Source organism: Callorhinus ursinus, unplaced genomic scaffold (genome assembly GCF_003265705.2).
Source record: "Callorhinus ursinus isolate GAN/ISIS: 27379988/994484 unplaced genomic scaffold, GSC_fseal_2.0 scaffold9, whole genome shotgun sequence".
Lineage (NCBI taxonomy): Eukaryota > Metazoa > Chordata > Mammalia > Carnivora > Otariidae > Callorhinus > Callorhinus ursinus.
In genome coordinates, this window is record NW_027397071.1 from 30,408,056 (window position 1) to 30,429,180 (window position 21,125).

General features: G+C 36.8%; 1 protein-coding gene across 3 annotated transcripts in view; it reads left to right on the plus strand.

Annotated features, from left to right (window-relative positions):
• DDAH1 (dimethylarginine dimethylaminohydrolase 1) overlaps positions 1-21,125 on the plus strand; it is a 133,201-nt gene that overhangs the window by 47,684 nt on the left and 64,392 nt on the right. Inside the window, exon 1 of one of the 3 annotated variants that reach the window (XM_073896389.1) lies at positions 11,170-11,193. The exons of the other annotated variants lie outside the window; for them this stretch is intronic. Within the exon in view, the coding sequence (XP_073752490.1) occupies positions 11,191-11,193 (3 nt within the window). The 5' untranslated portion in view covers positions 11,170-11,190. Of the gene's footprint in view, positions 1-11,169; positions 11,194-21,125 lie in introns of those variants that run through there. 3 annotated transcript variants of the gene reach the window in all.

Below are 21,125 nucleotides of genomic sequence, written 5' to 3' on the forward strand. Positions count from 1 at the left end.
ATCTCAGGGTTGTGAGTTCGAGCTCCATGCTGGGTGTAGAAAAATTACTTAAAAAAGAAAAATTTAAAAACATCAGTTTATTTGTCTGATCCATCCAGATCTGACCATGCCATTCTAAACTTGAATTTCTTTTGCAGAAATGAGAAATACCAGTTTTTAAAATAAATATCATGTGGAAATATGTTACTAACTTCATGAGCATTTCCCTGCAGATAATCAAGCTAACCAGATACTATTTGTAGAAGGAAAACAAAGTCATGGTCATACAAAGACCGTGATAAAATGAGTAACTTTCTTAAAATAAAAAATTCAGAAAAGATCTATTGTTTCTTCATACCTTGAGGTAAATTTTATACAAATGTGTCCTAATATAAGTAAACTCAAAATTCAAAAGTATGAACATCAACATAGAGACATTGGGGAATTATTTTCTTTTCTCTACTAAGTCTTTCATGTTATAATTTATCTAAGTAGGTAATTCCTATGGTAAGATTCAGGTAGAATTTGATTTATTTAAATATGAAGCTCAAAAATTTTTTTTTAATGCAGCTCACATACGATTTTTTTAAATTATTGAAAACTACATTATACATTCAGAAGGGTGTTATAACTGAACAGCTTAAAGAAAAACAAGGAAATGAACACTTATATATTTATTATACAGATTAAGAAACCAAAACTTAGATGGCCCCTGGGTACCCCTCCTCAATCATAATCTTCCCCACAAAGGTAACTACTCATCTGAATTTTATGTTAACCTATTCCCTTGTTTTTCTTTATAATCACCTATGTATTTTCCTTCAAAATAATACAGTGTTTACTTTTGTCTTTGTTTTTTGAACTTTACATAAATAGAATCACAACTTTGTATTTTTGGGGTGATTTCTTTTGCTTAACATTACTACGTACTCTATTCTAGTATATGAATATATCAAATTTATCCATTTTTACTGCTGATTTACACTTGAGTTGTTTCTAGTTTCTTGCTGTTATTATGAATAATCCTGTAGTTAGTCTTAAACATGTCTCCTAGGCTAGGATCAAGATCCTACCTGATCCTACCTATCAGGTAGATGTGGATTGTAAGGTACATGTATTTTCAGCTATATTAAGTAATGCCAAAATGTTTCCCGAAGTGATTGCTCCTATTTATGTTCCCATGAGCAATGGATGAAAAGTGTTATTGCATTCATCACATGTCCTCCAACACTTGATATTATTTTATTTTAATTTTTTCTAGTATAGTGAGTATGAAATGGTATCCCATTGTCATTTTCATTTTTATTTCCCTGATCACCAATGAGGTTGGATATCTTTTCGTATGTTTATGAGCTAATTGTGTTTTCATGCATTCAACAAATACTGTTTGAGTACCTCCCATATGCCAGGCACTGTTAGGGTCTCTCTTCCACGTCTTTGAAATTGCTATACTTATTGATTGCCCATTTTTTCCATTGGGTTGTTTTCCTTTTTCAAAAGAATTCTTTATATGCTCTAGAAACATCCTTTGTTGGATACATGTTTTGCAAATATTGCCTCTAAGTTTATGTCTTGCCTTTTTACTCTATGGTATTTTTTGATGAACAGAAGCTCTCAATTTTAATGTAGTCAGATCCTTTTTCTTACATTGTTTTTAAAAGCGTTTGAGTTTTGCCTTTCAAATTTAAGACCTTACTTCCATTTAAGATGTATTCTTGTATGTAATATGAGGAAGTGATCCAATTTCTTTCTATTTTTTCCCCCATATGGAGAACTAAGTCATTGTGACATTATTAATGAGTGGTTTCTCCTTTACCTACTAATTTTATAATGTCCTCTTTGTCATGAGTCTTGTCCTTATGTATATGTGTGGGTCTTTTCCTAGGTGCACCCTTCCATTTCATTGTTCTATTTGTTCTTCTCTATGCCAGTTCCACTGTATCACTGTATTCATTACTCATCATGAAAAGAAAAGGATAATACAGTTGATCCTTGAACAACATGGGTTTGAACTGTGCTTGCCCACTTGTACATGGATTATTTACAGTACAGCACTGTAAATGTTTTTATCTTCCTTAGGATTTTCTTAATAACATTTTCTTTTCTCTAGCTTACTTTATTGTGGGAATACAGTATATACTACAACATACAAAATATGTGTTAATCAACCAACGGTTTATATTATCAGTATGGCTTCTGGTTAACAGTAAGCTAATAGTAGTTAAGTTTTGGGGGAGTCAAAAATTGTGTGCAGGTTTTCAACTGCACTGAGTGGGTCAGCGCGCCTAACTCCCATGTTATTCAAGGGTCCACTGTCACATGTGAAGCACTCAATAGTTGTCATCTATTATTATTTTAGTAGGGAACACATTTTGGGGGGGCACATTTTAATTGTGTTTTAAACAATATCTGAAACTCTGTAGAAATTTAGTGAACATTCAGTAGAAATAACTAATCTTTTTTGCATTCGATCTGAGTTACCTGGCTGTCCAGAGACTTTTAAGAAATACACATGCTCAGTCATTGTCTTTGCCTTCTTCTGAAGCACATAGGAAAAGGTGAAAGATGAATTCTCTAGATTCTCCACTGATCCTCACTCAGAGTCTCTTAGGTAAGGCTAAATGAAGGAGGCTTTACTTTATAGTTTGTTTCTTTTTCAGAATTGAGTTTTGGAAGAGGAAATGATATGAAAGTACATAGATGCACATTCAGGAAAGACTTCCAGTGATACATATCTAGAGCATCCAATTTTCTACACCTTGTTTCTATTCCATATTTGACTTCTTATAAACCACCCCAGAATCTTTATAAAATAAACCCATTTATTTGATGAAGGAGAGGAAAGTACCACATTTTAACTGTTACTAAAAGAAATGTTCTTTGCTCTGTTGGTCTTGGACTTCCACAAAATACTTGATTCCAGATGTTAAATTGTTTTTTCAGAAGCCTTGTTAAAGTGCCAGAGCATTAGATTTTTGAAGGCATTTCCAAACCCCAGCTGATTATCACAACACACAGGAATCCAAACTTTCAAAGCTGAGCTTTGGCTCTGAAGTGTATCAGCAGCTGCAAAAAAATATGTGCAAAGGCACAGGTTCATAGGCCTGAGGTCCGATGTCCTTATATGGTAAAACTATAAGTGAATTTCCTTTACTTCCTGGTTATCAGAGATTCAGGTCAGTTGTTTAAAAGGCACTAAATTTCCTTGATCCTTTAAAAAATAACTGTAGCTCAGTAGTGGTAATAATCATTCAGCAAGGTGATATGTGGATTCCATTATGTAATATTATAGGTTTTTTAAAAAAATCTTTAATTTTATTTTTCTACCAAAGCATTCACAGTGATGAACTTATTTTACATCTTACTCCAACTGTATATTCCAGAATACATTTATAAGGTCACCTTTCCTCAAATTGTTTTATACATATTCACTATTTGTGTTCTTCTTATTAAGAGGCTTGTTTCATCATTCCCTAGGGAACCAATCCAAGAATGGAGAGAAAGTCCTCCCCATTTACTTCCTCTCCCTCCAGCTGATGGCAGAGGGATCATCAGTAGATGCCTAAACATGACAAAGGTGGGAGAGGGAGTTTGGGAGAAAACCCAAGGGGGATGTTGAGCTACATCTCATAATTGTGTTCCAACAGCAGATGGATGACCTTTGTGTTCTTTTGTATCATTTAACAAATAGCATTAGAGTATCTAGCATGGTATAGTAGATACCACACTCAGTAAATTATTGTCATCAGATAAAGTTGAATTATAAAGACAGTCTATAATAAATGAGAGTCTATCTAGGCCTAAAACGAAATGTTTTAAATTGCTTTTTTAAAATATATATATTCTATTTCCTACCACTGGCACTATGCCTAGAATTTGGTACATGTAGGAATTAAAAAATCAGTCCAGTGCCTCTTTGTCTCCCAAATTCCACAAGTATGTTCTACATTGGCCTGATAATTTAGAAGAAGCCCTGATGGTATCAGGGCAGAACATTCCTCCAGGCCTGGGTGGGGTAGAAGTTCTGCTTTCATCCCTTTCTAATTCCTTTTCCAGTTATTGATTGGCTTCTACAGTGCTGAGGACAGAGGTGTCAGCTGATCTTTCTCTGATTTCTTAAGATTCCTCCCTTTCAGAGCAGAAGCCAGCATGACCAGAATAAGACTTCTAAGAAATCCTCAGCAGCCATCTCCATGGGGAGCCTCAAAATGAGTGAAACAGAGCGTTTACCCTCAAGTGGCTCAGCAGTTGTCATCATGGCAGATATCAAGAACTGCAGATGTCTCTTTCATACTCTTTATGTTTAGGGCCCAATAGAATTAATTGTCTGTTGTCTTGGCATCTGGATCTAGACAGAAATACAGCGAGCAGCCATTTTGCTAAAGGCTGGGATCCAGAAATGAAAGATCAGTGATAGCACGATGTGATAATCAGCACCACACCAATCCCTCCCTTTTGGGGTCCACATTTACTTTGTCAGGCAAAGAAGCATTTTACTTAAGGCAGGTCCATTATCTTTCTAATTGCTTTTCCAGTGATGTCAAGTCTTTTCTTTGTCCTATTTGACCTCAATACTTGTAGTTTGTTTTTAAAAATCTTATTCTCGGCTTATTATTGCAATCGTGCCAGATGTTTAATTCATGATTCTTTGTTTTAGCTCCTCTTCTTTGTGAAAGTTAACTATTTTTAAAGCCACGCCAAAATAACAACAAAAACTGAAGCCTACAAGCATACCTTTCTTTAAGCAATAATTCTATTCTAAAAGTACTTGTGTGAAAATTTAATTCAGTTAATTTATAACAATTTATTGCTCTTTCTTAGACTTCTGTCTCTCTGTCAGACTGCTATTGTTCTGTTTCATGGATGGCGGTGGCTGAATATTTTCCCAAGCAATGCAGTGGTTTTTGTGATGTTATAATAACTTGTGGGCTGGACCAAGACTGGACTGGCCCTGGTCCTGGCCAGACACTCAGTCAGAGGACCTATGAAAAACATAGTTGAATAGAGTTGGATCTCAAGATATCATCTCAGCCCCATAGGTGATGTCTACAACAGCCTAACCCCACTTTGATGGTGACTCTACACTATTATAATATCTCCCTCACTCATCAGAATGTCTGCTCCTTGCTTTGGTCCATATTCCCCAAGGTTGTTACACCCGAAGCAGGGGGATATTTCTCATTGCTTTACTTGCTTTGGTGTTCCATCAGAGAAGCAAAGACTTCATTATTTGTGAGATAAAGGTAAGTAAAATTGAGAATCAAAATATTCTTGGGAATAAGCCATGGCTATCACTGCAAAATTATCTTTTAAAATATATTCAACTTATGCATTCTAAACTAAATCATATTTAGTACCTAAACTAAAAATATTCAATATAAATCTCACTTTCCCTTTTCTCAAAAGGAGATAAACATTAATTTTAAGGAATTTTTTTCAGATCTATCTTTTCATAGTCTCTGCTGGTATATATGTAAGGAGAATCATTATGATTAAATAGGCATTGAACCTCCCTCGTTAACTTTTAGCACAACAATTCAAGTAGGGAATGAAGACTAGTGAAGCAATGAGTTATGACTGATAGCTTGAGTTTTGGTAAAAACTTTAGCATAGGATCCTCAAAATTTGTTTTAACCAATGAGTAGCATTTCCTATAAACAGGGTTGAAGGCTCATCCGTGCATTCCAATAATGCTATTACAGCATGAAATGCCATTGTAGAGGTGAATGCAGACTGCTCTGGGAGCACAGAACTAAATACCTGCTGTGGAGTTCAGTAGCCCTTCACAAAAGATAATGATGTTTGAGGTGAGTCTAGAATGATGAGTCAGCGTTCCAGATGGGGAAAGGTAGAGGGTAGTTTAGGCAGTATGTGAAAAAGCTTTATAAAGGTATGACAGAGGATCTCTATACACCAGTAGGATGTTTGACATGACTAGAACTTTAAGTGGCAGGAGAAACACTGAGAACTTAACACTATGGATACCAAGCTGAGATGTCATGCTTCATCCTATATTGTAGTTCAGTGGCAAATAATGAAGGAGTCTCATTGGGGCAGTGATGTGATCAGATCTTGCTGTTTGGCGGTATCTCTGTGTAGATTAGACTTTCAAAACACCGGATTCAGGGAAACCTCTTAGGGCTCCTATAGTAGTTGGTGCTGGACATGTTGAGAGTCTGGACTCACAGTGACTATGGGAATGCAAAACAGGAGATAAAGTTGGAAAGTAATAAAAGTTAGGTTATTAGCCCTGGGAGGGCAGGGACCATGCTTATTTTATTGAAGTTTGCCCCATAAAGCTCTTACACCTGTTGTGTGATCCCCAAGTTGACATGGCCCCTTTCTTGCAAGATCCCCCATCCTTTCCACTTTACTACTCAGTTTTTACTGGTTAGTCCAAACTGTTCAGTGTAGTAAGCCCATTCATTGCTTCTGCTGCTGTCAGATGTATAGAATTGTGATCAGTGAATTAAGTAAAAAATTAAATATCCTTACTTGTTTGTACTTTTTCATATATTTCTCTTTCATTCTGTTTGTCCATCTAGCTTATGCTGGAAGAACAACTACATTTTTAGTGGAGGTGTGTAATTCACCCCATTCAGAAAGGAAGGTATATATTATGAGATACTTTTTAGCAATTTTTAAAATGAAGTAGATGGGGGCGCCTGGGTGGCTCAGTCAGTTAAGCATCTGCCTTCGGCTCAGGTCATGATCCCCGGGTCCTGGATCGAGCCCCGCGTCAGGCTCCCTGCTCAGCAAGAGCCTGCTTCTCCCTCTCCCTCTGCCTGCCACTCTGCCTACTTGTGCTCTCTCTCTGTCTCTGTGTCAAATAAATAAAATATTTAAATAAAAGAAAATAAAAATAAATAAAATGAAGTAGATGCATAAATATGGAAACATTTCTAAGAAGTGCTTTGAAAAAAAGTAATTTATTGAACAGTGTGATATTAAACAGAGAAGATAATCCACAAATCAAAATTATATGTCTTATTTTATATGCATTGTGTAATTATGCAGATACCCAGACAACAGTATGAAAAAAAATACTCCAAATTGATAACGGTGGTTACTTCTGAGGGAGGGACCAGAAGGAAGGGTGGGTGGAATCTTTCAGTTAATCTTTATTGTCTGAATATTTTACCACACACACCCCTGCAAAAAAAAGAAATGCAAGGAAAAGAGAGGGAGCAGGAGAGAAAGGGGGGGAAAAGAAGAAGGGGGAGGATGAAGTAAGGTAGCCAAAAGCAGAAGTCTTTCAAGGCAGAAAATTCCTTGTTCTGTGCTTATGTTTGTCAAGAGCAAAAGAAACTAGAAAGTAGGTCTTTGTCCAACACTGGGGAAAAAAGAATTTGATTTCATGAATTATTATTATTATTGTTATTATTATTATTATTTAGAGAAGGTGGAGGGGGCAGAGGGAGAGAGAGAGAATCCTCAAGCAGACTCCACGCCCAGCCCAGAGCCCCACGTGGGGCTCCATCTCACGACTCTGAGATCATGACCTGAGCCAAAACAGAGTCGGACGCCTAACTGACTGAGCCACCCTGGCGCCCATGGATGAATGATTTTTATTATTGCTGCTGAAGTTGTGATGGCTGAAGTAGTACGGTGAATCTAATACTGAATTTTAAACTATAAAAATCCATATTGTAAACCGGGACCTGCCTTTGAATAGCTATGAACTCAAGCAAACAATTTAAATTCCATATGCTTCATCTTCCAACTCTAAAGAGGAGAAATAATACTTACCCCTAAAAAGGATGTTGGAGGAGAGAAATGACAGATGTAAGCAAAAGAATTTAGGTCTTTTGAATTTTATGTAAGCATAAATAGGATGCTTCGGTAAAATCTCTTCGGTATAATCTCTGCCTATACACATATACTGACAGAAACTGGGTACCTGTTGCATACTGTTTACCGATTTTAAATGTGCAAGTTATTGTTTAAGGTAATCTTGCATAATCCTCGGGTCAATATTACAAAAAGCTAACAATCAGTTCTTTCAGTTTCAGATTTCAAAAAGCCTCCTTTCAGATTTAAATTGAATGGGCAACCATTATTTTTAGTGCTTAAAAACACAGTGGCGTCCCCTTGGAAATCCCTAATTAGTGGTAGCTATTGTCTAAATTAGGTGAAAATTATAATCTAAGAAAGTCTATTGATTGTTTTCAAAGCAAGATATTGTAATTCAAGCATATTTCCAGATGCCAGTGAATTGCTGGAAAGCTGCAAGTTTAGCTTTCCGCTCTGATAGAGTTTTAAAAGAGGTCAGAGTACGTTTTACCATAGTGTCTAGCAATGTGAGTCTGTGCAGACCTTTTGGCAGACATTCCTGCACACTCAAGCTAAATCAATGAATCATCCATTGTTGGCCGGCCCTGCTCTCAGTTGCTAAGAGATTTTTCAAGCATACTGAGGCTTCATTCTACATGGTCTGAAAAAAGGACAAAATGTATTAAATTTGTAAATGTCTCATCTTTCCTAAATCAGTAATTAAAACTTTGTCCTGGACTTTAACATTTGGGGCAATGGGTAAGTCAGTATGCAGCCGGAGAACTTTCTACTAGGGAAAATACAGGAGAAAACTTCCTGTTCATAATTCTTCAGATCTATGTGTGTGGAGGAAATGGAAATATTTAAAAAATGGATGCAGACACCAAAAACAAACACTCAACTAAGAAGGTCTAAACTCTTTTAATGAAAAATAATGTGCGTGTGTTATTATGTTTCAAATGAAGATTTTCTTTCATTTTATTAAATATACTTTAATTTCCCTCATTTCTCTGAGTCATACATTACTTTGTAATTTAGCATGTAATTATAAAGCTTTGATATAATATTTTTAATATAGAAATTTTTAAAAATGCCATAAAAATGGAATATAGTGGGGCACCTGGGTGGCTCAGTCGGTTGAGCATCTGCATTCGCCTTGGCTCATGTCGTCAGGGTCCTGCGTCAGGCTCCCTGCTCAGTGGAGAGTCTGCTTCTCCCTCTCCCTCTGCCTACCCCCCCAACCGCCGCAGCTTGTGCTCTCAGAATATAGTTTTTTTCAGCTTACTACTTATGACTGTGTTAAGTTTATTATGTTTTATATGTATCCTTACTGATATTTCAAGTTTTAAAATATATAATAGTTGTTTTATTTATGTTCTTTTTGGACTTGGTGATAATTTCACATATATTGAGAATCCCATAATTTATCATAGAAGTTAATGATTCATTTGATGAGAGGAAAAGGATGTTTGGGCTACAGATCTAAATAGAGAAAGGGCATAACAAATCTAAACTTAAAAGCAAGATATTTTATTGGATTTGAGTCTATTCTTTAGTTTCCCAGGATAAAATTCTATTGCATAAATCTCTCATAAAGATGAAGCTTTTGACTTAAGTACGTGGGTTTTGAAGTTGGACAGGCCTGAGTTATGATCCTGGCTGCTTGATGTTCTAGGTAGTGTGACTTTGAGCAAGTTGCCTCCTTTGGGCCCCCACTTCCACACCTGTAAAATAACATAACAATGTACACCACACCAGGTGGTTATGGGACTCAAACAAGGAAATATCATAGCCCTGTCGTGTAGTGGGTCCTCAGTTCTCAGCTTCTCTAAAACTGTGGGAAGCTAATTCCAATATGCTCTTAAATGCTCACAACCAAACCTTGTTTGTTTTCAGCTGGCAACATTACTATTTGTTTTACTTCTAATTTCAACAGAGATGTATTCGGATGAGTGAATAAGAACATCTCATGTTGGGGAGCTTGGGATAAGAGCACATGAAGAGTCTTAACACCTTGGCCTTCTTTCTTGCAAAGAAACAAAACATTTGTGATTCGTGGCTTCTTGCCTCCCTTCTCTCTGTGAGGTCCTCTTGTTATGGACCCCACCTTCTTTCAAGACTTCCTTTCCAACATGCCACCTCCAGTTTACTATTCACTGCTATAAAGCAGGACTTGGGCACTTTAGTTTCAGCCATGGACCAAGTATTTCCCCAGCCAAATGCGGAGCAGGGAATGAACTGCACCTTGGTACCAGCCCTGTTCTGTTGATCCAGAACATTACTTTTTAAGACTTTAAAGCAAGTTTACAGAAAAATAAAGACTGACCCTATTTATATGCTTAAGCTTCCTGACACCTGTGTTTGTTTAGAGGAAATCACTCAATGTCTGTACTAACAATTTGATGACGTACGCCCTTTATAGAACCAAGTACATTATTTTTACAGTAAGTTTTTTAATGTCCGGGAAAAACAATATCTTTTCCTCAGTGTTTGAGTGTTTCCCTCTGTAGTCTTAGATAGTTTTAACTCTATTTCTTTTAGGTAATCTTTGTTATTACGCTTGATTGTAGACCAAATGGAAATGAACCCATTTGGCTTATCGTTCAGTTATACTGAAGAGAATTGCTAGCATCTCTGCTCTCAGAATAATATAAAGTGGCAGCTGTATAGAACTAATAGAGAATCTGGTAGCCCCTGCATAAAAAGAGAAAGCCTAACGTAGCTTAACAGTAGTATCAGCCAAACAACATGTCCATCCTTGCCGGGAGAAGATAATACAGAGGTAAATGACAGAGTGAGGATATAATGCTCAGGCTGTCCTAAGGGCAGATTGTAGAGTTGGTTATTCCCTGGCAAAAATGAAGCAAAACAAAACCCAGAGGAGAGAAGTTTAGGTTTAATGCATAAAGAAAATGATGTTCCCCGAAAATAAAGAAAATCAGCATAAACTAACTTAAATCCGCAGCAGTGGCATTCAGTAAGCACTACATGGAACAACTCTTGTGGCTTTTCTGTTAGAGTTTCACTTTGCAATTATAATTTTCATACAATTCAACTTGAGAGAGAGAGAGGGAGGGAGGGGGAGGGAGAATTTCCCTCACTTTCTAAATCATGGCTCAGTAGTGTGTTATAAAACACCAAGAACGGAAAAGCCATTTCGTGGAATATAAAGAAATACTTGAGTCTACAATATCATTGAACTCTTGGATTCAGTTTCAGCAGACATGCTCTGTATTCCCACAAGAGTCTGGAAAATTAACTTCTATTTTTTTCTGTCTGGAGTTGCAGTTAGTGTTATTATTTGCTCCATGGCACAATCCGGGTCAGACTGTTCTGCAGTAACACAGGTGGATGTTAAAACAGGGAATCTGTTGAAAAGATTGCGGAGGAACTGCTTCCCTAAAGCAGTTTTGGATGGCAGTTTGATGGCAGTCAGCTATGGTAAGGACAAATGAAGCCTAGTAGTACCTTCTAGAATGTGGTCTTGCAAGGTTTGTCACCTGCAGTCCTTAGGCAGAAGTTTCATGTAAAATGGATCTTTAGGACCAGGTGGCGTTCTCTAAGGAGTGGATCCTAGAAATGGTGGTCATTGAATTCTCTTAATATTTGTGAATTGTAATGTTGTTCTGCATTTCTCTGACTAGCTTTATTTGCAAAATATAATATGCAATTCTTAAAGGAAAATTACATAAACCTTTTGTGTGGGCTTGAAAATATTCTAGAAATTTACTGTTAAAAACTAGTTATAGAAAGATTTCTTATCCTATTAAAGGTCGCAGGAGGAATATAGTCATGATTTAAGGTATAGAAATTGTCTTGTATTACCTGAAGTGTTTTACTGTCAGCAATTACATTGTTAAAATGTAACATGTAAATTTTTCCAAGGGTATATGTATCCACTTGTAAGAAGTCACACAAGGGAAACTATATTTTATGTGTTCAGCCCATTGAATTATTTTTCTAGTAAACAACCTGACATAAAATAGACTGAGACATCCATTTAACAGCTCTGTTAAATTACAGATTAATGGTCCAAAATAAAATTTGAACTGATTGAATACATAATTCAGCATTAGGGGGAAAATAGATCTTTTTCCAACCGAGGATAGACATAATTTTTTTTTCTTTTGTGTATAACTTATTTTCCCCTTAATAAGTTTAGGACATGCCTGAACCACAGCCAGCCTTAGGAATCCCTTTGTTCAGAAACGTTCAGTGTTATATTGACTAAGGAGCGACTTGGGGGTTGAAAAATAGATCAGTATTTCAATTTCTGACTTTAGACTATTTTTAAAGTGCTGAGAGTTCCAACTGAAAAATTGCAAATGCTCCAGGACACTGTGCCTGGAAATAAGATTCCTGAATAGTAGAGCTTGGGGATGTTTAGGCGGCCCTTAAAGAAATGAACCTTCAAGTACATTTTAAGTACAGTGTGTCTTGCACGTTTTGAATGGTTCTTCTCAGATTTTTCCTGGATATAACTGTTTCATTTTGTTTTGCTTCTTTTCTGTAATTCTATTTGGTAAACCCAGGAGTTTCCATGTCCAAGGGAAAAATTTCCTCAAACTTGCTATCATTCCTCTCCAGATCAAACCCTAGCAGGCCCTAGGGAGGGTCCCAGCCCACTGCCAACACACACAGATTCCCTTCTTATCTCTTGGAACAGATACTCCTCTATGGGCGCACACACCGATGTCTTTAAGAGAACAGATATCTATTGAGGTTAAACTAATATTTTTGGAGCAAAAACAAAAATTCTAAGATTTTTAATTGGTTAATTGTGTTTTCTAGAAATGAAACTTTAGGTCAGCTGTATTTACCAGAAAATCCAGAAGAGCACTTTTTTTTATATCTTGGTAATTGTAACAAATTATAGATTTCAGAAGAAAATAACAAATTTGAGTCTAAAACGGTGCAGGGAAAATTCATATGTATACTGTCTTTTTAAAATATTTTGTTACTAAAAAACTTGGAAAGCAGTCTCATTTGTTATTAGGTGTAAGACTAATTGAGGAGAAAAAAATATTCACTCTTGAACCCTGGCTGGAAAAGAGAAACAGGAGGTGAATTTTTTAAAAACCACAATTTCAGAGCACATTAAAAAAGAACTAGGTGCAAAACAGTTTATAAAAAGTTTTCTTTCAAATAAGATAGTAATAGTGCTTCTTTTAAAATTTTATATGTAATAGTATCTGATTCTATGCTTAAATGAAAGGAATTTTAAAATAGCTCAAATCTGCTTTTCTTAAAATTCAAAGTAAAATTATATTTCAGCCTTATTGCAACCTTTTTCTTTAAGGTAAATATGAACCAGGCTCTTCTGTATATGCTGTTAAAACTGTCTTTAATATTTTGGTTATATTTAGTTGTTCTTTTCTGCCCCCTGGAAAGTGAATAAATCCAAATAAAAAGAAGTTGTCAGTAATGGAAGATTTCACTTTTAATGAATTTCAAGTTTTCACAGTAGTCTCCCTTCTCTTAGGAGCTCTAGGCTTGTGGAAAAAGGGAACATTTCTGTCATTTTATTGTTAAACTGTATCAACACGGTATATTATCATAGCTACTCTTAATATTCAAAGGCAGTTTCTACACAGCATCAGAATTTACTGATGAAAGAGTGTCAAGCTAGTGTACTTACAAGTGTTCACTTTTCAGCCCATTGTTCTAGAATTGTATAGATAAAGCTTTAGAAATCTCAGATATTTGCTTACCAGGTCTTTGAAGAGTGTAATCACATTGTGAGTGTGGATGATATCTCTGCTTACATTTTTATATGTTTTCCATTTATGCATCATCATGCTGCAGAAGGGAGAAAAGACAGCTTGGTAGGGTATATAAAATACAAGGCAGAATCAATCAAAATATGGAGAAAGGAAGAAAATAATAATTACCATCAGGAAGAGCCAGGAATGTGGTTAATGATAGGCATGATCTAGCCACTGTTACAGATGGGTCACAAATTCCACTCTAAGCTTTCTACTGCCAACAGTAAGAGGTGGACCTGGTAGGTGTCAGTCTGTGACGACCCAAAGATACAGGCAAATCAGTTACTAAGAAGTAACAATATTCTTACCACTAAGCTCAGAAGTTCTTCTTGGAGCCCCATGTGGCTGTAGTGTGATGACATAAATACCATCATCTATCACATTTCTGTACTAGGTGCAACTCATTGAATTCAGTATTACAGTAGATGAACTCTTTTAATTGAAGTGTACATTTTAGAATTTCTGGAAGAGTAGACTGTGTGTTCTTCAGGCAGTCCTCCCTGATTGTTTTTAACAAATTGTGCCAATTAGCTCAAATTTTGTTATGAAAAAGTAGCAGACATAGCAAAACAAAGCTAAGATTTTCCTAAGCAAAAATTTGCGGGTCTACTCAGGTACATGGACCAAACAACAACAACAACAACAACAAAAATAACAAACAAAAGTGGACCTTCACAACTCCACAGTTTTGTTCCTTTAACAGGGCTGACATAGATACAATCTCAAAAAAATTCGAGGTCCTATATCTGCACTCCTTATGACATCTTAAAAAAACATGGATTAAACATGTATTGAAGTTGGGTAATACTGTTTTCTTGCATTGTCTCCAAGATGAAAACTGCACACTCAGGCAACTAAATAATTTAATTCCTCCCTTATTCTTATTTTCGTCCTTTCTCCATATTTTGATTGATTCTGCCTTTTATTTTATATACCCTACCCTATATAGATTATATTTATAAGATATATAAACAATGGAATCAGTTTGGTTTTAGGATATTTGAGTTACAGTACTTTTGATTGATTCTGCCTTGTATTTTATATACCCTACCCTATGTAGATTATACTTATAAGATATATAAACAATGGAATCAGTTTGGTTTTAGGATATTTGAGTTATAGTACTTTTGATTGATTCTGCCTTGTATTTTATATACCCTACCCTATGTAGATTATACTTATAAGATATATAAACAATGGAATCAGTTTGGTTTTAGGATATTTGAGTTACAGTACTTTGTTTTGGTTTTGGTTTTGTTTCTGGAGTTTTTTGTTTTGGTTTTTGTTTTGGTTTGGTTTGGTTTTTTGCTTTTTTGGTTATTATAGGCTGTAAGTTTGTTTTATCAGGCCATTCTTAGTTAGCAATAAAATAAACCAAATCAGGAAGCTTGGCTTTCTGCTATCTATAGCAGAAGAACAAGAATCTATTTCATCCAAATACGGTATAACATCCTCTCTCTCCCAAATAAAAAGTTGCACGTGGAGTAGGGGATGCAGGGACTCTTTCTTTTCCTCATGTTTTCTTAAAGGAATCCATTGCACTGAAACATTCTGGTCCTCTGATCCATGGCAGTAAGTTGCTAGTCATGTTGGTCAGCCACATAGTTTAGTAGATTCACAGGTCATTTTGCTTAAAGTAGGAAGTGGGTTCCCCCTTTATCTCTTTGCTCAGCCAAGCATTCCCCTGTGTTTCCTATTTCCTTGTGGAATGTCTTGAGACAGGTGGGTGGGGTGAAGAATGGTGTGATTGGGTTTTAAAATGACATCAGCCCAGCTCATGGATCAGGTTGTGTTCAGTTCTGACTGGAAGGTAGGTAGGAAACCTTGCCAGTTCTCCAATTAGATCCTTACCAGGGGACCCTGGATAAAGCTGCTATCTGATCCCCATTCGTCCTTTGTCTCTTCCTAATTAGCCATAGGATGGAGAAGAGGAGTGGGTAGTAATTGGTACTCCTAACCACTGGCAAATAAGGCAAGGACACTGAGACAGGATTAGGCTTGACTGGACATAGAACAGTATGTGATGGTATATTCTCTTTTCTCCTTTGACTTCGGATATAAAATTGACTAGAGTTTCTTTTTTCTATGATAAGTAATAAATATATTTCTGTGGGGTTTTTTTGTTGAAAGTTAAAAGGTCTTTTAGAAATGTCAAGTTTGATTACACATTCTTTTGCCATTATTACTGGACTATACTAGCGTAACTACAATAGAAATTTTCAGTATTTAAAAAAAGGGGGGGCGCCTAGGTGGCTCAGTTGGTTAAGCATCTGCCTGAGGCTCAGGTCATGATCTCAGGGTCTGACGGGATCAAGCCCCATGTTGGGCTCTCTGCTCAGCAGAGGGTCTGCTTCTCCCTCTCCCTCTGCTTTTCCCTCTGCTCCCCCTGCCCCTGCTTGTGCTCTCTCTCTCTCAAATAAGTTAATAAAAATCTTATAAAGAAAGAAATTTTCAGTATTTTACTCATGGTGATCCTACTACCTGAAGTACCCTCCTTAAGTTCTCCCTGCTTTCATTTTCCTTTTGGAGGGCTAATTCCAACTTTAGCTAGAACACAAGTTCTCTGAGATCAAAGAGTTCATTTTAATCATCCTTGTATCATGTCATTCATTCACTCATCCCTTACTTATATATTCATTCAAAAAGAAAAAACAACCTAACTTGTTAGCATCTCCTATGTGGTAGGTCTTGCGCCAGGTCCCACGGTGATGTAGCCATTAGTACGAGAGCAGAGATGCTGCCCTCACAGTCTCTGGGAAAGCCCCTCATGACAAAGGATTTCAATGAAGGAAAGCATTGAACGCAGGGCCTCACAGCATCAGCCACTCAGCACACATCTGTTCAGTGGATGAATTAATCGGTAGTGAGGAAAGTGGCACATAGTCCATGTCCTGAGCTTTTTGTGTGGATTATCTGGATTCCCAGGCTAAAATTTAACAGATAGTAAGTAAGTAATATTCAGTGAACATGTACTGTGAGTAGGGCACCATGCTAAGTGCTTTCCATATACCATTTTATTCTTCACAACAACCCTGTCAGGTAAAAGCCACTTCTAATGTCCATTTTATAAATGTGGAAAACGAGGCTCAGTGTATAAGTAACAAACCAAGGCTCAGAGTGTAAGTAACCTGACCAATCAATCAGCAACTCTCAGAACAAGGATTTGAATGGAGTTGTTCAATTCCAAAGCTTGTGAACTTAAGCATTTTTCTGTACAACCTTTCAGGGGTTATCTCAACTCTTTTTAGTGAATCCTGGGACCTTAACAGAGAAGCCATCTGTCAGTCAGGAGACCAAATATTCCACATTGAAAGCAGATAAAAAATAGCTTCATCAGGACCACAGCAAAGGTGACACTTTCTTGTTTTTTGTCATTTTTTTCAGAGAGCTATTGATTGTCCTAGAGTGGTAGTACGTCTAAGCAGGACCTTCCTGAATGCCACATCCAGCTAAGTTAAAGAGGAGATGCCTACGGATTATTAGAGTGAGATTTTCATGAGTTTTAATATAAAATGTAATTTTATAGTTTACTAAGGGACCAAATGATTCTGGACAACACATTTAGAAATGGGGGGGCAGGGAGGGGTAAAGTGAGACAAATTAAATATGTTGTTCCCTTCCACCATCCTTACAGTTTCATTTCTTAGGGAAAACAGTAAAGATGGGGTAAAATTAGATAATTACTTTTCATTCAACCATTCAGATTATTTCTATAGCCTCATAGTTTATGACATTTACTCTTTATATAACTTGTATTTACAAAGCTAGTGTCTAAGAGGCAGTTTGGGTTTTTTTTTCTTAACAGTAGTAGCAACAGTAACAATAGCTAAAATTGTTTGCTGTGTTCTAGGCTTTGTCCTAAAGCTTTTACATGCATTATTTCATTTGATCATCCCTTGAACCCTAGGAGATAGTTACTATTATAATCTCCACTTAAAAAAAGATCTAAAAGTTGGACAGGTTAAGTTAAGGGACCAACATTTGGAGAGGTTGAGGATTATCTCAGGGTCACACACCTATTAAATGGCTGATTTTATGCTCAAAATGAAATCTGGCAGATTCCAGTGTTTATGAACTCAATGACTCTCCTGGCCCACCTCCTTGAGACGCTGGCCTGACTGCTGGCTAAACTGTATCAGGTAAGGCCTTGCAATCCAAACATATGAGTTTCCCAGGGTAAAATGATTTGAAGAAGAAAATGGCACATTTTCCAACTTGATAATATTCTTTTAAAGTGTGTCTTAAGGGGCATCTGGGTGGCTCAGTAGATTAAGTGTCTGACTCTTGATTTCAGCTCAGGTCATGATCTCAGGGTCCAGAGATCGAGCTCCATGCCAGGCTCTGTGCTCAGCTGGGAGTCTGCTGGAGATTCTCTCTCTCCATCTCCTCTGCCCCTCCCCCTGTTCGTGCTCTCTCTATCTCTCTATAAAATAAATAAATAAAATCTTTTTTTAAGTGTTTTAAAATGAGATAGTGCTCCTAAAAGCAAATTATTAAAGAATAACCGTCATTAAAATTATATTTAATATCTATTTATTATTTATTTTCTTCTAATATGTTCCTGGTTTTCTTCACCAGGCCTAAAATTCAGTATTTTTTCCCAAACCATTCTGAATTTGTTTTTGCTTCAAGTTAGGAAAGCTCCCTGGGTATAGCTGTGGATCAGTGTTTTCAGCTGCCCTGCTCTATGCCGATGGTTTTGACTCTTTCAGCAAAGGCACTCTGGTCTGCCGAGGCTCTCTTATACAGGGCTTAAATACATATTGCAGAGGAGAAGAAACAGCAGCAATTATGAATTGTGCTTCTGGGTCTCTGTTAATTTTAATATAATGGCTAAATTTTCTTATTAATCTCTTTGCTACAGGTTTATCTCCTAAACACAGTCCAGAAGCACAGTGTTGTATAGTTACAAATGGCCTTCTTAATTAGCTTCCAAGCTCTATTAGAGTTAATAGCTATATCGGGGCATAGCATTTTAAATAACATTTAAATAATTTAATTAATTTAATAATTTAAATCCTCAAGGAGTTTTTAACACACTTACTGTCTGCTCCCTTTCATACCATTGTCACCAAAATCATCAAGAATCATACTTGTTCTTACAGAAGTGTTTTCTAGACCATCCATTTATTTGTTAAAGGGGAAGTATGTTGGCCCTCACTGTTTTAATGAGAAAAAAACAATCACTTGAATTAGTAGAAATTGTAGAATGTTGTCACAGAGGTCGTTAGGAAAATAAAGTTACAACGTTTGAGTGTATGGACTTGACCCTTTTACTTCTAGCCATGAAAGCCTACAGGAATTTCCCTTTTGTTGTGAACAGTTAGAAAACCGGACCAATTATGTGAAACCTTGGTTTTCAGACAGTGTAGAAGAGGAAGTATGGGACTGTGATCCCTGAGGGAAAGGACGCAGATGAAGCGTGATCTACACTTGCCCCAACTCACTGTCTGGAGTCTGTTTCCAGGCTCTCCGTTTCTTTCACATAGGAGAGAAGGGGAACAGAACAGAGCTCAGTGGTCTTGCTGAGTTCAGAGGACAAAAATGAGTTTGGGGAGGTCAAGAATTTCAGGATAGAATACAGGAGGTGAGGGTACTTCATGAAGAGAGCATCCTAGACATCTACAGAATTGTTCCTTCAGGCTTTGGCTATAAATTTGTCTGTGCATGCATAAAAGCAACTAATTAAGTCTGGAGAGAGGACCAGTAGAAAATAGGCCAAAAAAATCCTGGACCTTAAAATAGATGGGAATGGTTCGTATTCCTACCAGCCAGAATGGAGAGATCTCAAAATATGTGTGTGTGTGCACGTGCACGAGCTAGGCAGACAAAGGAGAGAGTCAATAGTGCTTAGGGATCTTACAGTCAGAACCAGAATATATGGCTAGAGAAGTCAACATGAACAATGTCATCAGTGACCAGTGAGAGTATGACCATATCAGCTATGACAGTGCCAGTTACCAAGAATCTAGGACCATGATGAGATGATTGTATATCCTGGAATATTCCAGCACAGAATTCTCTGTAAATGCACAGTGTGAATGTCACCTAGAAAGAAAGAGGTGGAGAAGAAAAGGAAGGACCTGAATTTAACTTAGTTTAACTTTTAAACGATTGAGAAATTCCTAGATTTAAGTACATTTATCTGGATTGTTTTCTGTCTCTAGAAAGTATGTTCAGTTATAGGAAAATAAAATAATTTATATATAACAATTTGTAGTTTTAAAAATTGTCTACTGCATATTACTTAATGTCGTGGGGCCTGGTTCATCATCTTTGAAATAGGGAAAATAATATCACCTTCACACAACTGAATAAGGTTTCAAGGAGTAATTTGTGAAAAACAAAAACTTTATACATTTAGAAGAAAATTTCTAATATGAATGTTAGGTAAGCTTAGGTTTTCTTGGGGAGGTTTTATTGTTGTTGTTGTTTTCATGTAAGTTCTATGCCCAACATGGGGCCCAAACTCATGACCCTGAGATCAAGAGTCACATGCTCCACCAACTGAGCTAACCAGTCCCCACTAAGCCTCAGTTTTTAAATCAATATGATTTCTGTTGTTTTAGGAGAATTGCTCTGGCTACAGTGTGTATGATGACTTGAAGAAGAAAAGACCATTAAGAAGAGACCAGTAAGGAGGCTTTGTAATTGTTCAGACAGCAGGGAATGAGGCCACCTTTAGGAAATTGCCATGTATGTGGGTTCAAGAGCCTTTCCAATGGTAGAAATGTGGAGAAGGGGGAGGAATTAGGGAGGAGCCAAAGAATACTCCAAGGTTTCAGGCTTAATGACTAAGAGGCAAGGATGACTTTAACAGAGTTCAAAAGTAAGGATTTGAGCAGGTTTTAGAGAAAGATGAGTTCAATTTAAAGCACGTTGAATATAGAGTACAAAAATGCCCTCCAACGAGATAAGTCAACAGTAATGTAATGGTTAAGAATGAGGGTGTGGTGTGGCTCTGGAGGCAGACTCTTGCAAAAGTTACTTAAGCTCTCAGTGCCTCAGTTTACTTTTGTGGAGAATGGTGGTGAAAATAGTACATACGTCATGGATTTGTTAGGAAGCTTGAATATGAAGTCATCCAGGAGGAACATTAGAATGGCACCATCTTTGATTATAGCTATTGTGACCGTTATTGGTGGGAGGATGGTACCAAGGACGTGAGGAGAGAGCACTGCCCATTGATCTGGGCGACAGGAGATACAGCTCTGAACATTTAGCCAGCCGGTAACTTTGAACAAGAGATTCAGCCGGACCTCAGTTTTTCATCTGTGAAAACAAGGGATTATTAGGTAATGCTCTATAAGGCCCCTTATAGCTCTTACCATTGAATGATTGTGTTGAGACTAAAAGTAAGATTTGTCACAGATAAAACCATAGGGGAAATAATTTATTCACAGATAATGGAGCAATCAGTGATGTTCATCACATTTTTAAGTACCTGTGTGTCCCTAAGACATATTTTTGCATTTAAAGCACATTAGAAATGTAGACATGGTAAAGGTAAAGCTTTTTGAAATTTGCCTCTGGAGATTTTTTTTTTAAGATTTTATTTATTAGACAGAGAGAGACCATAAGCAGGGGGAGCAGCAGGCGGAGGGAGAG